Consider the following 20,272-nt stretch of genomic DNA (forward strand, 5'->3'; position numbering starts at 1 on the left):
TAGGCACTATCTCTGCCTTGATCCCTGTGTCCCCGTGCCTGGCTGGGGCTGGGGGGGAGGGCGGGTGGTGATGGAGGAGGTCAACCAACAGCTGTTGGGTGAACGAGCAAAGACAGGCTGTGAATGTGAATGGGAGTTAATTATGTGAGAAGGGGGAGGGAGTGTTATAGGATCAAGAAACCCAAAGAGCCTGGAGTATAAAACTCTGACCTAGAGGCTGGAGAGGCAGGCAGGGCCTCACACAGCCTGATTCGTGCTTTTATTTTATTTAAAAATTTTTTAATATTTATTTTTGAGAGAGAGGCAGAGACAGAGTACGAGCAGGGGAGGGGCAGAGAGAGATAGAGGAAGACACAGAATCTGAAGCAGTCTCCAGGCTCCGAGCCGGCAGCACAGAGCCCGACGTGGGGCTCGAACCCATGAACAGTGAGATCATGACCTGAGCTGAAGTCGGACGCTTAACCGACCGAGCCACCCAGGCGCCCCCCGATTCATGCTTTTAAAAGAGCATTTTTTGCAGCGGAGTGAAGAACAGACTAAAAAACACTCAAGGAGTCAAGACTGCAGTTTTGGGTGGCCTTAGCAGGTAGTGGGCTTCTTGTGAGTAGGGGCATTCAAGCAGAGGTTGCAGGGGTATGGGCGGGGACTGCCCTGGGGCAGATAGACTTGCCGTGAGGCCCTACCCCTCCCACACCCTGCCCCACCAACTGAGAAGCCCCCCTGCCCCCTGCTCATCCCACCCCTGCAGACCTGGCCTGGAGCCCTCGCACGCGCGCCTGCATCCGCGGCAGGAGGAGGAGGCGGAGGCGCTGGCGAGAGATGCAGGCTCGCAGGCTGCGGTGCAGGGCGAGCAGGGCCTGGGAGCGTCGCCGGGCCCAGTGCCACTCCAGCTGCCGCCAGCCGGACTCCCGCAGCAGGACCTGGGGGCAAAGGGGAGGGCTCGGGCAGCCAGGGCCCACCCTGCTCTTCTCCTGAGGCCTCCGCCTCCTCCCTTCCAGCAGGACAACCCATTCTTGTGGGGAGCCCAGGACACCTGCCCCCCAGGCCCACTCCAAATCCCGAGGTTGTCCCCGAACACTCCTCTCCCTTTCCAGCCACGCCTGCCTCTCTGCACACGTGCACCCACCTGGGTGGCTCCCAGGTGACAGAGGGGCGACTCAGCCCCCAGCACCTGGCTCAGGATGGCGCCACACCTCTCCCGGTCTGAGGACTCTCCCTGCCCCTCTGTCCCCAGGGCCCGGAACCTGCCCCTCAGATGGAGAGCTGAGGTCAGAACAAGCACAGCGAGGACCTCCCTCCACCCTTGTTCGACCATCCCCCCGCCCCTCAGAGTCTACTTAGTCCCTAAGTCATTCAACAGCGATTTGGAAACAACCTACTCTGTGCCAGGCACCCAGCAGGGTTTTGCTGTATGGAGGAGGGACAGATGGAGGCTTGGTGGTGGTGGTGGTGGGGGGGGGGGGGTAATGAACAGGGAAGGAGAGAGGGATGGAGGGAGAGAAGGAGAAAGAACAGCTCGAGGAAGAGGATAGAAGCCAGGCCTAAGGTCCCTAAGAAAGTGGGTCCATCTCCGCCCCAAAGGAACCCCGGGTCTGCCAGCCGTCCCTGTGGGTCTGGGCACGGAGGTCCCCGGGCCCTTGGCCGCCCCCATCCTGGGGCCCTACCTGGCCAAGAAAGCCTGGAAGGGCACACGCACAGGGAAGTTGGCACTGCGGGTACACACTGCCTCCAGGATGCCTGCCTGGAGCAGCTGCTCTGCCACATGTTCTACATCAAAGAGACCCGGAAGCTGTGGCCGTGGGAAAGAGCCAATGAAAGCTGGGGTTTAAAGCTGCAGGGGCCACTGAGAAAGGCGGGGCAGGTGGATGGGAAGGCTCCAGGGCCATGCATGGGGTGGAGGGGAGCTCACCTTTCCCGGGTTGGGGTTGAGGCACTGGATGAAATAGACATGGCTCCTGATGGGAGGAAAGGGGGTCATTTGGGCATAGACCAGCCCCCCTCCATTCAACTCCCCGGGGTCTCCTGTGGGGGGCACTGTTCTCACCTGCCCAGCTGGGCTAGGAGGTCCTCCAGAGAATGCTGGAAGCGAGACGCCAGTGTGGGTTTGCCTCGCCCACCCCGGGACCGGGACTCTGCTTCCTGGAACAGGCTGCCCACCAGCTGCAGGGCAAGAGGAGGCTGAGCTGGCTTGCCCCCCAGGCCTCTCCATAGCCCTGCCCGTGCCCCGTCCCCGCGGCGCTGGGGTGGGCCTGCGCCCCTGTCCCTGCGGAGCTGGAGTGGGCCTGCGCCCTGTCTTTGCAGAACTGGGGGCAGGGAGCAGTCCGTAGCATCCAGACCCTGGAGAGCTCAGCCCATGGTCCAAAGTGCCAGGGGCTGCCCCTTGGGCAAGAGTGTCCGGGGCAGAGTGGGGGCCACAGTGTGGAGGGGTGGGGCCCAGAGAAGGCTGGCAGGGACACCTGGAGCTGGCTCTGAGCAAGCATTTCCACCACGGCAGGGTCAAGATGATCCCGGTTTCTGTCCACAAACTTGTGAACCTGCAAGAGACAGTGTGGGGAGCGGAGGGGAAGCCAAGGAGGGAGGCTGGGGTGGAGGCTGGGGTCTTGGGGACGTAACCCAGCCTCTCCCCACTGAGCTAAAGGGCCTCCTTTGTCTCTTCAGCTAGAGCCTCTGGGAAAACTGGAAATCCCCAGGCAAATGAATGGACCTGGGCTCTTATCTCACACCAGATATAGAAATTAACCCAAAATGAATGGATGGATCAAAGACTTAAATTTAAGAGGAGCCTGGGTGGCTCAGTTGGTTAAGCGCCAGACTCTTGATTTCAGCTCCGGTCATGATCTCACGGTTTGTGAGTTCGAGCCCCACGTCGGGCTCTGTGCTGACAGCGCGGATCTCTCTCTCCTTTTCTCTCTGCCCCTTCCCCCGCTTGCTCTCTCTCAAAATAAATAAGTAAAATAAAAAAAAAAAAAAAAACAAGATCTAAATGTAAGACCTGGAACTCCTAGAACTCTAAAACTCTTAGAAGAAAACACAGGGAGAAGCTTCCTGACATTGGACTTGGCAATGATTTGCTGAATAGGACACCAAAAGCACAGGCAAGAAAAAAAAAAATAGATGCACTGGATTTCATCAAAATTAAAAACTTTTGTGGGGCACGTGGCTGGCTCAGTCGGTAGAGCATATGACTCTTAATCTTGGGGTTGTGAGTTCGAGCCCCATGTTGGGTTTAGAGATTACTTTAAATAATTAATTAATTTAAAAACTAAAACTTTCGTGCATCAAAAGACATTTTTGTTTTATTTATTTATTCTTATTTGAGAGACAGAGTGCATACATGCATGTGCAAGGCAGGGAGAAGGGGCCGAGGTGGAAAGAGAGAGAGACTCTTAAGCAGGCTCCACGACCAGTGCAGCTCCGATGCAGGCCTTGATCTCAAGACCCTGGGATCATGATCCGAGTGGAAATCAAGAGTCAGACGCTCAATGGACTAAGCCAGCCAGGTGCCCCTCAAAAGATAACAGAACAAAAAGACAACAGAACAAAAGATACAGAACAAAAAGACAACCCACAGAGTAGGGGAAAATATCATGTGTCAGATAAGGAATTAATATCCGGATTATATAAAGAACTCCTAAACCCAACAACAACGGCTCAATTCGAAAATGGGCAAAGGACTTGAATAGATACTTCTCCAGCTGAGACACACAACTGGCCAAGAAGCATATGAAAAGATTCTCATCATGAGCCATTAGGGAAACATGAATCAAAACCACAGTGAGGCACCATTTCACACCCACTAGGAGGACTATCATTTTAAAAAATGGAAAATTAGGGGGCACCAGGTGACCCAGTTGGTTAAGCATCGGACTCTTGATTTCGGCTCAGGTCATGATCTCACAGTTTGTGAGTTCGAGTCCTGCGTCCGGCTCTGTGATGACAGTGTGGAGCCTGCTTGGGATTATCTCTCTCTCTCTCTCTCTCTCTCTCTCTCTCTCTGCCCCTCCCCAGCTCAAGCTCACGCTCTCTTTCAAAACAAATAAACTTAAAAAAATAAAAAATTTAAAAATGGAAAATAACAAGTTCTGGCAAGGACAGAAACTGAAGCTCTTACGCGTTGCTCATGGGAATATGAAATGGTGCAGCCATTGAGGAAGACAGTTTGGCGGCTCCTTGAAAAAAAGTAAACCTAGAACTACTTTTGACCCAAGTCTTCCACTCCTAGGTACATACTCCAAGAGAATTGGAAGCAGAGACTCGAATAGAGACTCGCACAGCCGTGCGTTATTCGCAGAAGCCAAAAAAGCCGAAACTCAAGTATCCATCAACTGATGAACAGATACATGAAATGTGGTCCATCCATACAACGGATTATTATTCAGCCATGGAAAGGAAGGAAATCAGACACATGCTACAATACAGATGAACCTTGGGAAAATATCATACTTAGTGCAGTAAGTCAGACACAAAAGGACTGTGTGTGTGTGTGTGTGTGTGCACGCACACGCACACACGCACTAAGATCTCACTTATCTGGAACAATTCTGTTCCATTGATGGCTCTGTTCCTTATCAACACCATACTCTTTCAATGACTATGTTTTAATATCTGGTAGAGCAAATTCCTCCCTAACCTTCTGCTTTTCATCTCATGCAATGCTTTTCCAGGTAACACTTCAGAATAATTTTGTCAAAATTCGTTCCTCCTCATCCCATAAGAACCCGACTGGGGTATTGTCTGGAATTGTATTGCTTTTCTAGATTAACTGAGAAAGGAGGAACGGTATTGGGGCTCCCCACCAGCAATGTGGTTTGACCCTCTTTTTTCAGATTTTCTTTTGTGAGTTTCTTTCTTTTTTTTTTTTCTTTTAAAATTTTTTAACGTTTATTTATTTTTGAGACAGAGAGAGACAGAGTATGAACAGGGGAGGGGCAGAGAGAGAGGGAGACACAGAATCTGAAACAGGCTCCAGGCCCTGAGCTGTCAGCACAGAGCCAGACGCGGGGCTTGAACTCATGGACCGTGAGATCATGACCTGAGCCGAAGCCGGATGCCTAACCGACTGAGCCACCCAGGCGCCCCTCTTTTGTGAGTTTCAATACAGTTTGTGGTTTTTCTCTATTCAATCTCCCTGTGTTTCTTTTTTTTCCCCCAGACATGATTGGCTTTTTGGGGGGTGGCGGGGAGAGGTATAATTGACATAAGTCCCTTGGGTTTGTGTAACTCTTGGATAGTTTGTGTTTTCTTCTACAACCAAAGCATGTCACTTCCTCCAGGAAGCCTTCCCTGACTTGCCCTACTTCAAACAAGTCACATGGTCCTACCTTTTATATACCAGGCCCCTACCCAGCCTCCGTGAAACTCAGAAGGGGGAAAGGAGGGTGCCTTTGGTGGGCACCTAGCAGCTGCCTGACCATTTCCACATTATTGCATTCAATCCTCACAACAATGTTATAGGACAGATTCCCACTCCCATTTTACAGCTGAGAGAATGAAGGCTCAGAAGGAGAAGCAGAGGGACGCCTGGGCGGCTCAGTCTGTTAAGTGTCTGACTTCAGCTCAGGTCATGAAATCACGGTTCATGGGTTCGGGCCCTGCGTTGGACTTGGTGCTGACCGCTCAGAGCCTGGAGCCTCCTTCGGGTTCTGTGTCTCCCTCCCTCTCTGCCCCTCCCCTGCTTGTGCTCTGTCTCTCAAAAATAAATAAACATTACCAAAAAAAAAAAAAAAAAAAAAAGGAGAAGCAGACAGCCTGAGGTTATCAGAGCCAGGTCCCACACGCCTGCTCTGCCCTTCCTGGTCTTAAGGTTCCCAAGGCCTCCACTGCCTCTACCCCATCGTGCTCAGCCTGAGGTAAATAAGTCACGCTCAGAACCGTGTAGCATTGGGGCGCCTGGGTGACTCAGTCAGTTGACTGTTGGACTTCTGGTTTGGGCTCAGGTAACGATCTCGCGGTTCCTGAGTTCCGTGAGTTCAAGCCCTGCATCAGGCTTGGGATTCTCTTTCCCTTTCTCTCTGCCCCTCCCTGTCTAAATAAATAAATGAATAAATAAACTTCAAAAAAATATTTTTTTAAAAAAGAAAACACTGCGTAGCGCCGAGGGCACAGGTAGAAACCTAACAGTCAAGCCCTCGAAGGGGCCTCCCCTCACCTGCTCCTATTACCTGTCTGGTGACTCAGTTCTGGGGAGCAGACACCACTGATTCACACGGGAGTCTGTCTCTGATTTACCCTGATACCTGGTAGGTGACGGTCCCAGCGTAATGCCTCACGGTGAAGATAGGAAGGGGCAGCTGGGGCTTGGCATAGCAGGGATGACTGCCATGGTGATAGTGGCACTTCTGGAGGAAGGCGTGGTCTGTGGCCTGATAAGGGGGATGAGGTTTCCTCAGGCCTTTGCACGTGACGTCGCCCTGCCTGGACTGTGCATCCCTTCCGGGTCCATCAGTATTTGTGGAATGGCTGTACCACAGCCCTGAGGCTCGCCCTCTACCAGCTGGAGGCCTGAGGGACCCCTACAAGCCCCACATAGGCCCTGTGCAGTCGCCACCACCCTGCCCCTTCTGCAGCAAGGACTTGAAGAACCCCAGAGAGGTCAGGTATCTTGCTCAAGGTCACCCAGAGACAGGATTTGAACCTAGTTTGCCCACTGCCTTCCCAAGCTCTGCTGAGAGGCTATAGGCAGGGTTTCTGGACCCCATCACCTTTTTGCTCCTCTGGGAGACCCTGATGGCCTTGGCCTGGCCACTAGGGCCCCCACCTTGTCCTTACCACTGGGGGCTCACCTGGGACAGCCATGTCTGGGCATCCAGGATACTCAGGAGGCTGTGGGGCTGGTCTACGAGGAGGTCCAGGCAGGTCTCCCTCACAGGCTGGGGAACGGGCACCCAGGGCAGCAACTCTCGCTGACAGGCCTCCTGGGAACAGCCAGCACTGGGCCAGTCACAGGGCATGCCCACATTCATGGGGGAGCTCATCGGAGCCAGAGCAGGGGTGGCTCTCCCATTGTACAGATGAGTAAAATGAGGCCCAGGAAGGCTGAGATGGCCCACAGCAGGGGGTGCTTTGGGGCAGGGCTCTCAGTTCAGCGCCCTTGGTTTCCCAAGGATGGCCTCTGCTCTGGGAATGCCTGGGTGCCCCCTCCCACCACCAGGCCCAGCTCCTCTTACCTCCTCCTGGGCCAGCAGCGTCTGCCTGGCGAAGAGCTGCAGGCGCTCGCTGGCAAGGTTATTGCACAGCTGTTCCAGGCCATTCACCCGCAGGGCCTAGGGGCATGTGGGCAGTGAGGTGGGCACCCACACGAGGTGGGGGCATGGGGCAGGTGCCGTGAGGGGCGGTGCTGCACATGGGCCTGGTGTCCTTCATTCTCCTCCCAGAACTCAGGGAGGAGTGGTGCCCGGGGGCTGATGCTGCAGCCTCCAGGGTCAAGTCCAAAGGCCTAGGCACAGAGTGTGCCCACGCCTCAGTCCACACCCTTCCCTCTGCCTCAGCACAACTGTGAGCCTCCAGGCCTCTGGTCACAGCCATCCTGTGGCCTGGAAGGTGCCTTTTCCTATGGCCCAGTAGCTCGCTGGCTCTCAGAATCCCACATCCTCATAAGCAGGGCCCCAGGCTGCTGCCTCCAAGAAACCTTCCAGCATTCCTCCCATAAGGATTACAGGCTCCTTCCTCTGTGCCCCCCAGCACTTCACTCACAAGCCCGGAAGAGGCCCCGCTCCACGCAGCTTTGTACAGAGAGCCCTGCCACGCTCTAACACACACACACAAGAACCCACACTTGCCACAAACATCCCCTGCTCAGAGAGGGCATGGTCCCCCAGGGCACGCTGGAGACGAGAGAGCAGGGAGCAGTGAACAGTGCCCGACCAGGGAAAGAGGCCACCTCCTCTTGCCCAAGGCCCCTCCTCCCTGCTTATGAAAACTCAGGGCCATTCAGGGCACTGTCCCTTTTCCTGCTCCTCTTGGTGCACAGGAGGTGAGACCCATCCTAGGGCCTGTGCCTTCCCGGCTGCCTTAGAGGCTCCTGTGAGACTCAGCAAGGCCGAGCAGGACAGAACTCTCCAGAAGCGATATCAGGGCTGGACCGAGCAGGGCAGAAAGGCCACACCCATGGATTGTGTCCTGTCTCGTGGCTAGGCAGGCAAGAGCTCACGAGTGCCACCCTCAGGGAGAGCTGACCCCAGAAATGATCAGGATGAGGTGGGCACCCGGTCCTGGGCCCCACCCCAAGGGGTGACCTCAAAGCCATAGACGTCCACGACGGTGACGGTGTCCATGCTCTCTCCCTCCCCGGGTGGTGCCAGCTGCGCGTTGGTCCTCCCCAGAAGCCAAGTGAAAAGCCGTGAATACAGGGCCTTGGCCAGGGCGTCCCTGTGGGCGTGGTGAGTGAGCCAGTGCAGTAGCGAGCTGGGCCCGGCTATGGCTCTCTCCCACCCCTGGGGCCACCTGGCATCAATGGCGCTTTCCACCGGCAAAGATCTGCAGACCCAGCCATAGGCTGTCTCCTGGAGGGCAGGGGAGGTAGGTATATGCAGAACATCAGGTCTGAGGCTGACACGGGCCCACGCCAAGCCTGCGGGTGGTGGGGGTTGGCCCTGCCTCCTGAGGAGCCCCGGGGCTCACCGTGACCTTCCTGGTGACAGCTCCCTCCAGGCGCTCTGGTGGCACCAGCAGCAGCCGGGCTGCCGTGTGGATCTCGGCCCAGCTGGACACAGCAGCCACCTCCTGGGACTCCCGCTGGACAGAGAAGGGAGGGAACAGGAACAGCTCTGCGGGGGAATGGCCACATCCCACAGGTAGCTCCGGGCAGGTAGGAGCCGACTCTGGAGCCTGGGGGCCCTGAGTGCAAATCCTAATTTTACTTCCTCACTAGCTGGCTGGCTCTGGCAAGATTCTTTTCCTCTCTGAGCCTCCACTGTCTTATTGTTAAAGGGGAAACAACGACCCTAAGTTCCAGCGTTGTTGTGAGAACCGAATTAGAAAACAGATAGAGGGGCGCCTGGGTGGCTCAGTCAGTTAAGCGTCTGACTTCAGCTCAGGTCACGATCTCACGGTCCATGGGTTCGAGCCCCATGCGGGGCTCTGTGCTGACAGCTGGGAGCCTGGAGCCTGCTTTGGATTCTGTGTCTCCGTGGCTCTCTGCCCCTCCCCCGCTCATGCTGTGTCTGTCCCTCTCTCTCTTTCTCTCTCTCTCAAAAATAAACATTCCCCTAAAACCAAGAGCACACTGTATATTAATCAATAAATTATATTAAAATAAATAAGCATTTAAAAACAATTAGAAAAAGAAAACAAATATATAAAGTGATTTAGATGGAGCCAGGTACATAGGAGCTACTCAGTTAGTGCAGGTCTCCCTTTCCAGGGTGGCAGCTTGGTGGCACTGGCATAGACGACCCAGGTCTCTGTTCTCGCATCTACACAACGAACCCGCCTGCTTCCCAGGGCAGCCGTGAGGCCTGGAGGGAGGCCCACAGGTATTCGGTATCATGGCTGCCCTGACCGTGCAAACAAGCCACGTCCAGACTGGCCTCTGGCCACAGCGGGGGCCCACCTCTGAAGAGGAGAAGCAGACGTTGCCCAGCTGCAGGATGGCGGCCAGCATGGCCCAGGCTGCGGTCAGCTCCTCAGGGCGCGTGACCAGCACCTGCAGGGCCTTCAGAAGTCCTTCGAAGTCCTGGGCATCATCCTTGCCCTGGAGCCTGCAGGCCTGGCCCTGCAGAGCACAGCAGGGGTGAGGGAGCAGGGGTGAGGGAGCAGGGGTGAGGGGGCAGGGCCTGACCGCCCATAGCTTCCCTCCACTCCAGCCACTCCTTAGACCCCTGCTCCCAGACCTTTCCCCAGGCAAGCCCCGCCCCCACCTGGTTCAGGTAGTAGTAGGTCTCCGGCCCTTGTAGGGAGAGCTGCTCCCGTGCCACAGGGTCCAGCCCCGCCAGCAACTCGTAAAAAACATGGAAGCTCCGCTCAGCCTGGGCCTTGGGGAGAAGGACTGGCTTAGGGGGAGCAGGGCTCTGGTCCTGTGCCTCAGGGGAGCAAGGACAAGTCCTGGGAAAGGCAGGGATGCAGGGTGGGGGGCAAGGGGATTAGCAACCACACTCCCTGCATGGCCCCTCTCCCTCTCCCACTCTGGGAAGCTGGAGAGAGGCGAGCAGCAGCACGGGTCTTACCTGAAACACGACCCTCGAGGCCTCCAGCAGATAATGTGACACAGAAGCTCCCACGATGACCCCACTGTGGGCACGGAACAGTGGGCAGGGGGTGCCCAGGGTGCATGTGACCCAGGGGCCCTGCTCAGAACGGGACCCACTATGGGCTGGACCCAAGGGCAGCAGCCTCTGGTTCCCAGTAAAGGGAACTGATCGTGGGTGCCCCCCTGTGCCCACCAGGACCCCCTTAACTCACCGCTGCAGGCAGAGACGCAAGACCTGGCCGAAGCGACTGGCGTTTGCATTGAGGACTGTTTTGGCGTGGCCAAAGCTGCGAAGCATCAGCAGCACACCGTCCAGCTGCATGGGGGAGGGGCACTCAAGTATCCCCAGGAGTGGTAGCCGCGTCCATGATCAGGTGTCCCAGCTGAGGATACTTTGTGCCTAGGGGCTGTGCTCGTCCTTGGAGAGGGTCAGTCCCACCCCACCTCACCCTGCCCTCCAGGAGGCAATGCCTGGGGCTGCCCCCAAGGAGAAGCCAGAGGCCTGAAGACCGCCCACCTGGCCCAAAGGAGAAGGATGGTTCCTCTTGGACCCTGGGAAATGCCCAGCTGCCTCTCACCTGACATCTTCTGTCCCTTGTTTGCTCCTGCTCCAGGCTGCTTAGGAATTGCACAATCTTTTTGGCAGCTTCTGTCTTCCCTGAGCCACTGTGCCCACTGTGGGAGGGAGGGGCTGACAGGGTTTTCAGGAAGGGGCACACAGGACACCCCATGGAGCCCAGGAACTGGGGCATGCCCACCTGAAAGTGATTCCCACCCCCGGAAATGTGGAAAGGTAGACCCAGGGCATGGAGACCAAGGAGAAGGATGATGCCAAGAGGCCACAGCCAAGGGGCATGTGCGGTGACTTCAGCCAGGAGCACAGCCCTTACAAAGTCCAGCGGTGCCACCCAGCGGGGCACCAGGCCAGCAGCTTCAAATGCAGACCCCACGTCCCTGCCTCCCAGCCCTCAGAGTGGCCCGTGGGTTCAGCAGGGCCCCACTGCTCACCCGAGGAGAATGCATGTGCCCTGCCCAGTGCTCTGAGACAGGCGATAGGCTGACGCCACGATGGCGAAGATGTGTCTGAGGGAAGAGGGTGGGAGCAAATGAGGTTGCCTGAGATGGGCATTTGGGCCCTCCTACATGTAGGCAGGGCATGCCCTCGGTCCCCAGGATCTCAATCAGTGGCACATGCTGGGGCTTAGCCGCCCAGGGGGTGAGCAGAGGGTTGATGGGGGCAAAGGCACGTACGGGGTGGTGTTAAGGGCCTTCTTGGGGTGGTAGCTGGCCAGGACCTCAGCTGAGAAGAGAGGCAGGGGCCGGCGGGGGTTCAGGGAGAGCAGAAAGGGTCCCCCAAAGGTCTGGGGGAAAAAACAGATGCTGTCGTCACAGCATGTAGGAAGCAGGGGCTACAAATGGAGTGGGGCTGCTGTGCTCCCCAGCCCAGCCCCCCAGCCCCCCCCGCCCCCCCTGCTCTGCAGGTCCCCAGAGAGGGTTCAGCACCCAGCCCAGGGAGGAGAAGGAAGGAGAAGTTCTGGAAGTGCCAGAGAGCCCTCTGATCCCAGGGGACAGGCAATCCCAGCCCACCCACCCTCCCCAGGTGCCCCCGTACGTAGATTCGGCCCAGATGAAACCTCTTCTTGAGGCACAGCAGCACAGAGCTGTTACACACTGGTCTGTGGGGACAGCAGGAGGGAGAGGCAGGGAATGGGGGTGGGGTGGGCAGAAGGAGGTCTTAGGTTAGCACTGTAACCGATGGAGAGATACTTTGGGCAAGTCGTGCATCCTCCCTGAGCCCCCGACCATAACACAGGGGTGTGGCTGCTCAGTGAGTTACCCGCTCCATGGGGGCTACAAGCAGGACCAGGCCGCTGACCCAGAGGGCGGCTTTGTGCCACTTAGAGAAGAAAGTCCCAGGCGGGGGCACCTGATTTTCACCCCTCACCCGCCTCTTCCCGCGGGAAGACCTTTTGTAAGTTACAATACCGTCTAAGGATACAATTTATAAAAATGGAGGTAGGGGTGACAAATGAGGAACTCTGACCCAGACAGGACAGGTTTGGAATTGCGCCTGCTCACCGCAGCCGAGCCAGGTCGTCCGTGTCTTCCAGGCCTTCCGCAAGGCTCCTGCCCTCCGCTCCCAGGGAGGGCGGTACCTCCAGGCCCGGCCCGAGGCTCAGCTCCAGGTCCCTCTCCAGCGCCTCCTCAGCCTCATCTTCTGGCACCCACCGCCCCCTCGGAGGCCCGCAGGGGCCCGGGCTTCTCTCCCACCGCAGGTGGGTCTCCAGGGTGAGTCGAGGCAGCAGCGCGTCGTCGGTGTCAAGTCCGGGGTCCTCGCGGGGTTCCGAGCTCTGAGTCCAGTGGACCGGAGCCTCGGCCTCCAAGGTTTCCGGCCCCGCTTCACTGCTGGAGCCGCTCTCGTCCAGTGGGGGCTCGTCGCGGGGAGCAGGGCCGAGGAGAGAGCCCCGGCGGGGCCCGGCCACACTTTCTCCACTCGCCCTGCGCCCCTCCCTGTCCCCCGAAGCCCCTTCACAAGGCCAAACGCGTCCCCCCCGGGCTGGGGCGTCCGCGGACGCTTCCTCTGAGCTCCGACTGCTCGACTCCCTCCCGGTCCTGTGCCTCCTGGGGAACACGACCGCGAACTTGGGATCCGGAGTCCGGTCCTCATCCTCAGAAGGGTCCTCGGGAGCTGGGCTCTTCGAAGGCTGTAGGGAGCTCGAGCCGCCGCCAGGGGGAGGCCTGGGCCGCGCCCCCAGTCTCGCTACGCCCGCCAGGCGCAGCGCGAGACGGCGCCTCGGTCCCGGCCTGCGGCCCCGCCCCCCGGCCGCCCGCGACCCCGCCCCCCGGCCCTCGCCCTCGGGCCGCCGCAGCCGCAGCCAAAGCCACCGCAGCAGACCCAGGGCGCGCGCCACGCGCCGCAGCCGCTCTTTAAGGCCGGCGCGGCGGGGAGCCGAAGCGGCGGCCTGGGGAGCGGGGCCTGCCGGGGATTTCGCGCGGAGCCTGCGGAGCGCCACGAGGGCGGCCAGCGGCGCTGGGTCCCGGGGCCCGTCTCCCCCTCCAGCCCCAGATTCGCTCTCACCTGCCGCCACTTGCACCTCCCCCACCGCCTTTCCGACCTGGAGGCGCCGAGTCCCGGAGGCCTCGGCTCTTCCCGGCTCGGCGCCCTGCGACTCAGCCTCCGGCCGCGCCTCGCTGTTTCTTGTGTCCCGGGCCAGCCCGGGGTCCCGAGAAGCCCTCGAGCTCCGGGGGACGCACTCTGGGCTGCCCTCGAGGGGGCTGGGGGCCTTGGGTTTTTCGCCCGGCCTAGTCTCTTCGGCTTCGGTGGCCTGGCTCGCCTTTCCTGGGGCTGTCCGTGGGCCCCCTCCAGGTCCGGCCCCCTCCAGACTCGATTCCGTGTCTGTCCCGGAATCTTCCTTCTCTCCCTGGGGTCCCACCCCCGACGGCCCTTCCCGGCTCCGGGGTTCAGCGCTGCCCCCGCCGTCGCTGCTGGGGCGTTCGCCGGGTTCCAGCTCTGGCTCCGACTCGGTTTGGGTGTCTCCCGGGACCGTGTCCTTTTGCTCCGGCTTGGGTCGCAGCTCTGGGGCCCCAGTGCTCTGGCTGTCGCTCTCCTGGGCCTCGCGGGCTTCGCTGTCTGGGCAAGAGCTGCCCCCGTCTCCACCCGACGTGTCCCCATGCAGGCTCCGAGTCTCCCGGCAGCCCTGCCGAGCCGAGGGTCCCCGCCCTTTTCCTCTCCTCCTGCGGCGGCAGAGCTCACTCGTTGTCCCTTCTCGGGAGAGACTCTCTTCCTCCAGGCGCCCGCCACGGTCCTCCCGGGGCTCGCGGCTCTCCTTAGATCCGCGTCCCCGACGCCGCGCACTGCCTAGTCTCCCCTGGGCCTCTGCTGGCGGCCCAGCCCCTGACCGTCTGCAGCCGCCGTTCTGCTCTGCGGTGGGCTTCCGGCGGCCAGCGTGGGTCCTGTGGCTTCCCGCAGTGACCGGTTCCAAGACCGGTCTGGTCCTTCGGGCCTTACCGCGACCCTGTCCGCTTTCCTGGCTGGGTGCGCAGTGGGCGCTGCCCGACCGGGACTCCTGCTCCCCTGCGACCGGCCTCCTGGGGCCCTCCTGGCGCTGGGACGCTTTGCCCTTGCTCCCACCCATGGCGGGCCCAGTGAAGAGGGGCTTCTCGGAGTCTCTGTCCTCACCCTGAAGACCTTAGCCCGCAGTGCCCTCAGCTCTTGGCAGCACCCACACCCGTTCTGCTCTGGCTCTACTGGCAGTCTACCCCCTGGGGGCTCCAGCCTTACTCAAGAGCATTAATTATGCAGTTGGCCACGGGGTCCTGACCCCTTAGACCAACAAAGGAGTGGAGGCCGCCCAGGAAAGAGGAGACGCTTCAGCATCAAAGGCCGAGGACGGGGCAACTGTGCCACCTGGGAGGCACTGCCAGCCAGGCCAGCCTGGCACTGTGCCAAGCTGCAGGGACCCACGTGCTCTGCTCCCCTTTCACTGCTTGCCCCCCTTTCAATGAGCCTGTCTGGATCATCATCCCGGGGACTCTAAGGGATACCCACTCTCCTTCCTTCGTCCCCTTGGCCTCAATAGTATCAGCAAAGAGCTAACACTTCAGGGCTTATTATATGCCAGCCACTGTTTTAAACACTTTGCTATGGAGTCATTTAATTCTTGGAAGCATGCTAAGAGGTGGGTGCCCTAAGGATTCCCGTTTTATGGCTGATGCGACTGAGGCACACAGCCAAGTGTCAGTGATGGTCAGAGGTGGGACGCCAACCCGGGCAGTCTGGCTCCCAAGGCCCGCTGGAGAACAGGTGTGAGGGGCTACCATCAGCAGTAAACTTGACTTTCGTTGGCCCATTACAACGTATCTGATGTATCTCCAATCTCTTGCCTTCCTGGTGCCCTCCTCTCTGCCCTAGTGATCCAGGCTGGGGCCTGTAGCTCACTCAGTTCCGTGGGTGTGGCCAGCTGTCTTCCCAGAGCCTCCCAGGGAGAGGGGACTCTCCCTCCAAGCCCAGCTTTCACCTCTGGCTCCCACTTTCCCCATTCTTTCCTTCACCTGCTTTGCTCCTCCAGTCTGTGTGAGTCCTCCTCTGACCATGCTCCACTCTCCCTCCCTCCCTCTGGAACCGTCTCCTCCTCTCCCGGCCCCTACCACCAGCCACCGGCCCCTACCACCAGCCACCGTAACTTGGTAACTTTCACCTCCTTTGGTTGGGTGTTAAGGTGCCGAGCGATTTTACAGACTCTCATTTAATCCTTACCACCCTCTGAGGCAGGCCCTATGATTATGCCCTGTTTTATAGGTAAGTAAACTAGAGCACAAGAGTGAGGTCATCTGCCTAAGGTCACACAGTCGGTCACAGGTGAAGCCAGTGTTTGAGGACTGGGTCTGCCTGACTTCCAAGTCTAAGTGAACACTTAAGTCTCCCACCTGTCGATGTCGAAGACCCTCAGATCCAAGTCTGCAGACCATGTGCCCAGCTGCCTGTGGTACATCGGCAGGGCCCTTGGTGTCAGCAGTGACCTCTGCCACTCACCTTCTCCATCTGGCAGTGGCCCTGGTCAACCCAACCCCTCAGTATCTCCATTTGGCCACTATGGCCACCTCCCCCTGGACAGAAGCCGCAGGGCCCTCCAACCTCCCTCCATGCCGGCTGAGCTTCCATTAATCCACTTTCTAGACAGTGCCAAACTCTTCCACTTGTGCACACCTATCAATAAAAATTGTTGATCTCACACTCCCAATAGAATATTTTCCTAGAACCAAAACAGGCGAACAACCAACATTAGTTAATACTTTGTAGCCCAAAGTACTTAAGGCAATGCTCATCCTGAATGAGGGCAGAGGTAAATCCATTTCAGTCTTGATACTTGTGTGTGTGTGTGTGTGTGTGTAGCTGTCCAGCTCTCCAGAAAGACTGAGGACCGAGTGCCAGTCCAGGATATACACAAGGCTTAATTTCTTTTATGATAAAAATAAAGATCCTGTGCATTTTAACATGTTCTCCCTGACCCTGAGAGAGGGTCACCCCCGTCATGAAACCCTGAACCTCGTGGACTCCCATGAACCTCACAACAGATCGTGAGGGGGTACTCTTATCCCGTTCCCCCAGAAAAAACTGGGATGCAGAACAGGAAGGCAATGTGCCTGTCACACGAGTGGAACTTGCTGGGATTTAAACTACAGTGGTCTTTGGAAGAATGAACTTCATAATGGAACTTCTGTGCTCAAAGCCCTTCAGATGCTTCCAGAGTCTCAGGATCAAGTCCAGACTGTCTTGCAGGGTACGCAGCACTCCCCACTGTCTGTAGCTTTGTCTTCTTATCTACCCAGAATCCCTTCTCCACTGCTTCTGCGACCATGGTCTGTGTTCCTCTTCCCTTTGGGGCAACTACTCCCCCTCTTCCTTGTGGCTTTTGGGACTCCTGTCTCAGTAAGTGCCACCCTCACCCCCACTTCTAAGGAGAACAGGAGAGCTGGAGTGGCCCAAGTTACACAATCCAGATTCTTGAGCTGCACATGCTTGGCGGGAGGGTGATGGGTAGGGTTCTCCCATGGCGTATCCATCCAGGGACCTGGGCCTGGACTCCTCCTCTGCCCTGTGCGCTAATCCATGTCCTTCCAACAGGCCACGTGGGTTCCTGTGGCACATAGCAGTGCCCTTACCCTCGCCAGGCTCTAGGAGGTCCCAGTCTGGCCCCGGCCACTTGGTGGTCTCATTTTTTGGCACACTTCCTGCCAGCTACCCTCGACTCTTAACACAATCCCACAGCAGGCCGACCAGTTCAAGTGCTCCTGCCCCTCTATCCTCTGTGTAGAACGGAGCACCCAGCCCATTCCTGGTCACGTCCCTGCCCCAGCTTAACATCACCTTCCCAGACGCATCTCTCACAGGCCCCCGGCTTGCCTGCATCCTAAGATTTCCTGCCCTTGTTAGTATTGTGAGCCTCAGAGGGCAGGGACCACATTATCTTGGCCACCTCTGACCCCAAGCGCCTGGCATATAATAGGTACTCAACAAAGACAGGTGAATGAAGTAGAATCAAGTAGACTCAACCCCCTGGCTTATGAAGACCATAACAGTGGTCTGATCCAGCCCCTCATCTGGGGGTAAGAGCTTTCACTTCTGGGAACTGCCTCTGACCTCAGCAGCACCCCACAGTCCTTCCCTGAAGTCTGGAAGAAGCCACCAGGTCTGAGGTACTGTGTGTGTCTCCCCCTTCTGACAGCAAGCAAAGGCCGGTCAAAGGGGACTCCCTCTGCCCCCGACCCTGGGATGCAGCCATGCACCCTCAGGGTGGTTAACTCTGGCCGTTCGTTTCCAAAGACAGAAGACATAGTGTTCAGATACGAACAGACACAGTTTGCTCTGACTCAACAGCTTAAAAAACTAACTCTCCGGAGTACCAGCCTGGTCCAGCAACTGGACCCCAGGGGCAAAGGCAAGGGACCGGCTACCAATCATTTCTGTCTATGTAGAAAATTTCTGCACAATTAAAAAAGTCAGTCATTGGACCAGTCCAGTGAAGAGGTAATAAGGTGTTTATTAAAAACTTTTTCACCCAGAGGCAGTTAAAATTTATAATTTAAAACCCAGCCCACTACAAAAAGGGGAGGGAGAAAAAACTGTGCAACATTGACAAAAGAACCAAGACAGACAAGGCCCAGGTGGGGCAGCCCCACGGCCCTGGGGTCCCTCCTCTCCGAGGCCAAGAGCAGCAGCAGGGTGCACACCGGGGTCGGCTCCAGTCCCTGGCACAGCCCAGTTCATGGGCCTCCTGGGGCCGGGGGGGCAGCGCCCCAGGAAGCGCCCTCAGTAGTGTGTGTTCATCGCGTAGCCTGGACCCGCGACCTGCTCACTCCGCTGTGGAAGGACACAGAGCAGTGGCAATTCGGGGGCCTCCTGGGCAGGCCGGGGGGCCTCAGTCCCCCACCCAGGGGCGTGTGTGGGCTCACTCTCCTATCCCTCCCCAACTAGGAGGCATACCCTCCCAGCCGCCCCCCAGCCCTGCAGCGGTGCCCAGAGCCCCTACCTCCCCCATTGCTGAGGCTGTAACCCGTGGCCACTCGCTGAGATCGCCAGTCGCCATAGCTCCTGCACGGGCAAAGACAGGGCAGTTACCATCCATGGGGACTTCCGGGAGACCAGACGAGGACCCTTATTCCCAGAGAACTCCTGGCACCTCAGGGCCCACCCCTGCAGGCCCGAGCAGGAACTCACCCTCGGTCTCCCTCCAGTGTGCTCTGAATCTCCTTCAGGACCCCTGCAGGGTTGGGGAAGAGGCCTGCTGAGGCCGGGCCAGACACAAATGTTTCTCCCCCTTTTACTGGTGGAGTGTCGGACAGGTCTGCCTCCCTCAGAGTAACGGCCCTCGGTTCCACCCTGGCTTTCCAAGCCTCCCTCGGGACATCCCTCATGACGGCCCACCGACTCCTGCCCAACTCACTCTCGTCATTGAGCAGAGCGTGCTCCATCACCGGGCCAGGCCTCCTCTCTGAAAGGCAGGGGCCAGGTCAGGCGAGCCCCGAGACCTCCTCTGCCCCAGCTCCCTCCTTACGAGAGCGGCAGTGCCGGAGCCCAGAACCCAGGACTGGAAGTGATGCCGTCTCTACTCTTAGCCCCAATACCACCTGCTGGCCTGGGGTTCCCTTCCTTCCCCTTCGGTCTGGGTCTGGGCCTAAGTATCACAATGTCTCTGCCCCCCACCCCCATCCCCACCCCTGGGCACAGGGAACCCTGTCTTACCCTCTCTATCACTCTGGCTCCCTGAGTTCCTGTGGGGAGAGAGATGGTGAGGACTGGGAGTCTCTGGGCTCCCCATTCTGGCTCAGAAAGCCCTGATTCCATGAAAAATGAGGTCAACTAACCTGGCCCACCTTGAGCCAGGGTGATAAACCAAGCTCTGCCCTGGATGGCAGCTTCCATGAGAGGGAGGGGCATATGAAGGGGGGCAGCGAGCCAGAGCCAGGAGGGTGGGCTTAGCTCAGAGGAGAGGGGCCAGGGCAAAGGCCACCTGTCCTTTTACCGACCTGGCTGGGCCTGAGACCTTCTCTGGGCCTGATCCGTTGCGGGGGCAGCTGTGGCTCTTGGTTTCTGCTGAATCCACCAGACACCGGGGCTCAACCAGCCACTTGGTGGAGAGAGAGAAGCGCTCAAACTCTGAGGGTGAGATCAGGTAGAATCCTGCGGGGGGGAGGAGAAGCCTGGAGGTGAGGCCAGCCCACGGCTCCCAGGCCCTGCAGCGGCTGACGGGACTTTCCTCCCAGGAGGAACGAGGGGCCGGGGGCCTCCCTCAAAAGTTCTCCGAAGTCAGTCAGTCCAGCCTGGCCTCGGCCGCAACACCCCATGCTGCCCTTCCCAGCAGCCCCTGGCAGCGCAGCGGGAGTCCCCACCCCGCCCGCCCCCGGGGGCCCGGCTGCCCGCACCCGCCTGCCCGCCCCCGCTGTGCCCACCTTGGCCGTATTTGGTGAAGACGCAAGAGGCAATGCCGCTGACATCCTCCCGGCGGATGCAGCTGTACCGAACCTGGGGCTTGAGCAGGGGCAGCGAGACCACCTGGACGTCACCCAGGTTGGTGAGGACAGTCAGGTGGTGCTCCCCGTAGTCCTCGGCTCGACAGCTGCCGAAGTGGGCCACGCTGACCCGCCGCACCCGCGAGCCCTCCAGAGCGGTCAGCTTCAGCTTCAGCTTGGCGCTCACCTTGGGCAGCGTGAACACCTGGGGGCACAGGGCGCGGCTCACACCCATGGCTTCCGTGCCTGGTGCCGTCACAGGGCCCTGCTCCCCAGCAACGAACGCCCAGTCTCTGTGCCCGCTCAGTGCTCGGACATGCGGCCACTACGCTTTGACTGGGAAGGGACACCAGGGCTACTTATTTCCATGTCTGTGTTCTCCGTCCCCCCTATTGACACAGGTCCCGCTTCGGTGCCCCCGTGCTGACCCCGGGGCCCGGGATCTCCACCCCTCTCCTTTTCGGTGCCTCGGTAGTCTGTCACACACCAGCTGCAAATACAACTTTAAGTGAATCCCGGCCACTGTCATTTGTGCCCAGGATCTGCACTCCCCGGATGTCCCAGGGATCCCCAGGG

At 58.5% G+C, this 20,272-nt stretch overlaps 2 protein-coding genes across 3 annotated transcripts in view; both read right to left on the reverse strand.

Moving 5' to 3' along the window:
• The window catches only part of MYO15B (myosin XVB), a 32,088-nt gene extending 17,490 nt beyond the window's left edge, over window positions 1–14,598 (reverse strand). Inside the window, exons 1-21 of the mRNA XM_049638143.1 lie at window positions 12,266–14,598; window positions 11,799–11,862; window positions 11,438–11,547; window positions 11,193–11,269; window positions 10,765–10,871; window positions 10,399–10,502; window positions 10,164–10,227; window positions 9,858–9,971; window positions 9,551–9,712; window positions 8,620–8,733; window positions 8,443–8,501; window positions 8,235–8,367; window positions 7,167–7,262; window positions 6,783–6,914; window positions 6,237–6,362; window positions 2,457–2,534; window positions 2,045–2,160; window positions 1,910–1,955; window positions 1,665–1,789; window positions 1,127–1,244; window positions 751–920 (exon numbers count right to left, since the gene is read on the reverse strand). Of these exons, the coding sequence (XP_049494100.1) occupies window positions 751–920; window positions 1,127–1,244; window positions 1,665–1,789; window positions 1,910–1,955; window positions 2,045–2,160; window positions 2,457–2,534; window positions 6,237–6,362; window positions 6,783–6,914; window positions 7,167–7,262; window positions 8,235–8,367; window positions 8,443–8,501; window positions 8,620–8,733; window positions 9,551–9,712; window positions 9,858–9,971; window positions 10,164–10,227; window positions 10,399–10,502; window positions 10,765–10,871; window positions 11,193–11,269; window positions 11,438–11,547; window positions 11,799–11,862; window positions 12,266–14,322 (4,172 nt within the window). The 5' untranslated portion in view covers window positions 14,323–14,598. The remainder of the gene's footprint in view (window positions 1–750; window positions 921–1,126; window positions 1,245–1,664; window positions 1,790–1,909; window positions 1,956–2,044; window positions 2,161–2,456; window positions 2,535–6,236; window positions 6,363–6,782; window positions 6,915–7,166; window positions 7,263–8,234; window positions 8,368–8,442; window positions 8,502–8,619; window positions 8,734–9,550; window positions 9,713–9,857; window positions 9,972–10,163; window positions 10,228–10,398; window positions 10,503–10,764; window positions 10,872–11,192; window positions 11,270–11,437; window positions 11,548–11,798; window positions 11,863–12,265) is intronic.
• Window positions 14,599–17,707: 3,109 nt separating this feature from the next.
• Window positions 17,708–20,272, reverse strand: part of LLGL2 (LLGL scribble cell polarity complex component 2) — a 34,279-nt gene continuing 31,714 nt past the window's right edge. Inside the window, exons 20-26 of one of the 2 annotated variants that reach the window (XM_049635727.1) lie at window positions 19,637–19,901; window positions 19,214–19,367; window positions 18,930–18,958; window positions 18,631–18,678; window positions 18,405–18,447; window positions 18,217–18,278; window positions 17,708–18,047 (exon numbers count right to left, since the gene is read on the reverse strand). In XM_049635727.1, coding sequence (XP_049491684.1) covers window positions 18,040–18,047; window positions 18,217–18,278; window positions 18,405–18,447; window positions 18,631–18,678; window positions 18,930–18,958; window positions 19,214–19,367; window positions 19,637–19,901 — 609 coding nt within the window. In that variant the 3' untranslated portion in view covers window positions 17,708–18,039. The remainder of the gene's footprint in view (window positions 18,048–18,216; window positions 18,279–18,404; window positions 18,448–18,630; window positions 18,679–18,929; window positions 18,959–19,213; window positions 19,368–19,636; window positions 19,902–20,272) is intronic. The other variant, XM_049635728.1, reaches the window with a different exon arrangement.

The sequence above is a fragment of the Panthera uncia genome, chromosome E1 (assembly GCF_023721935.1).
Source record: "Panthera uncia isolate 11264 chromosome E1, Puncia_PCG_1.0, whole genome shotgun sequence".
Classification (NCBI taxonomy): domain Eukaryota; kingdom Metazoa; phylum Chordata; class Mammalia; order Carnivora; family Felidae; genus Panthera; species Panthera uncia.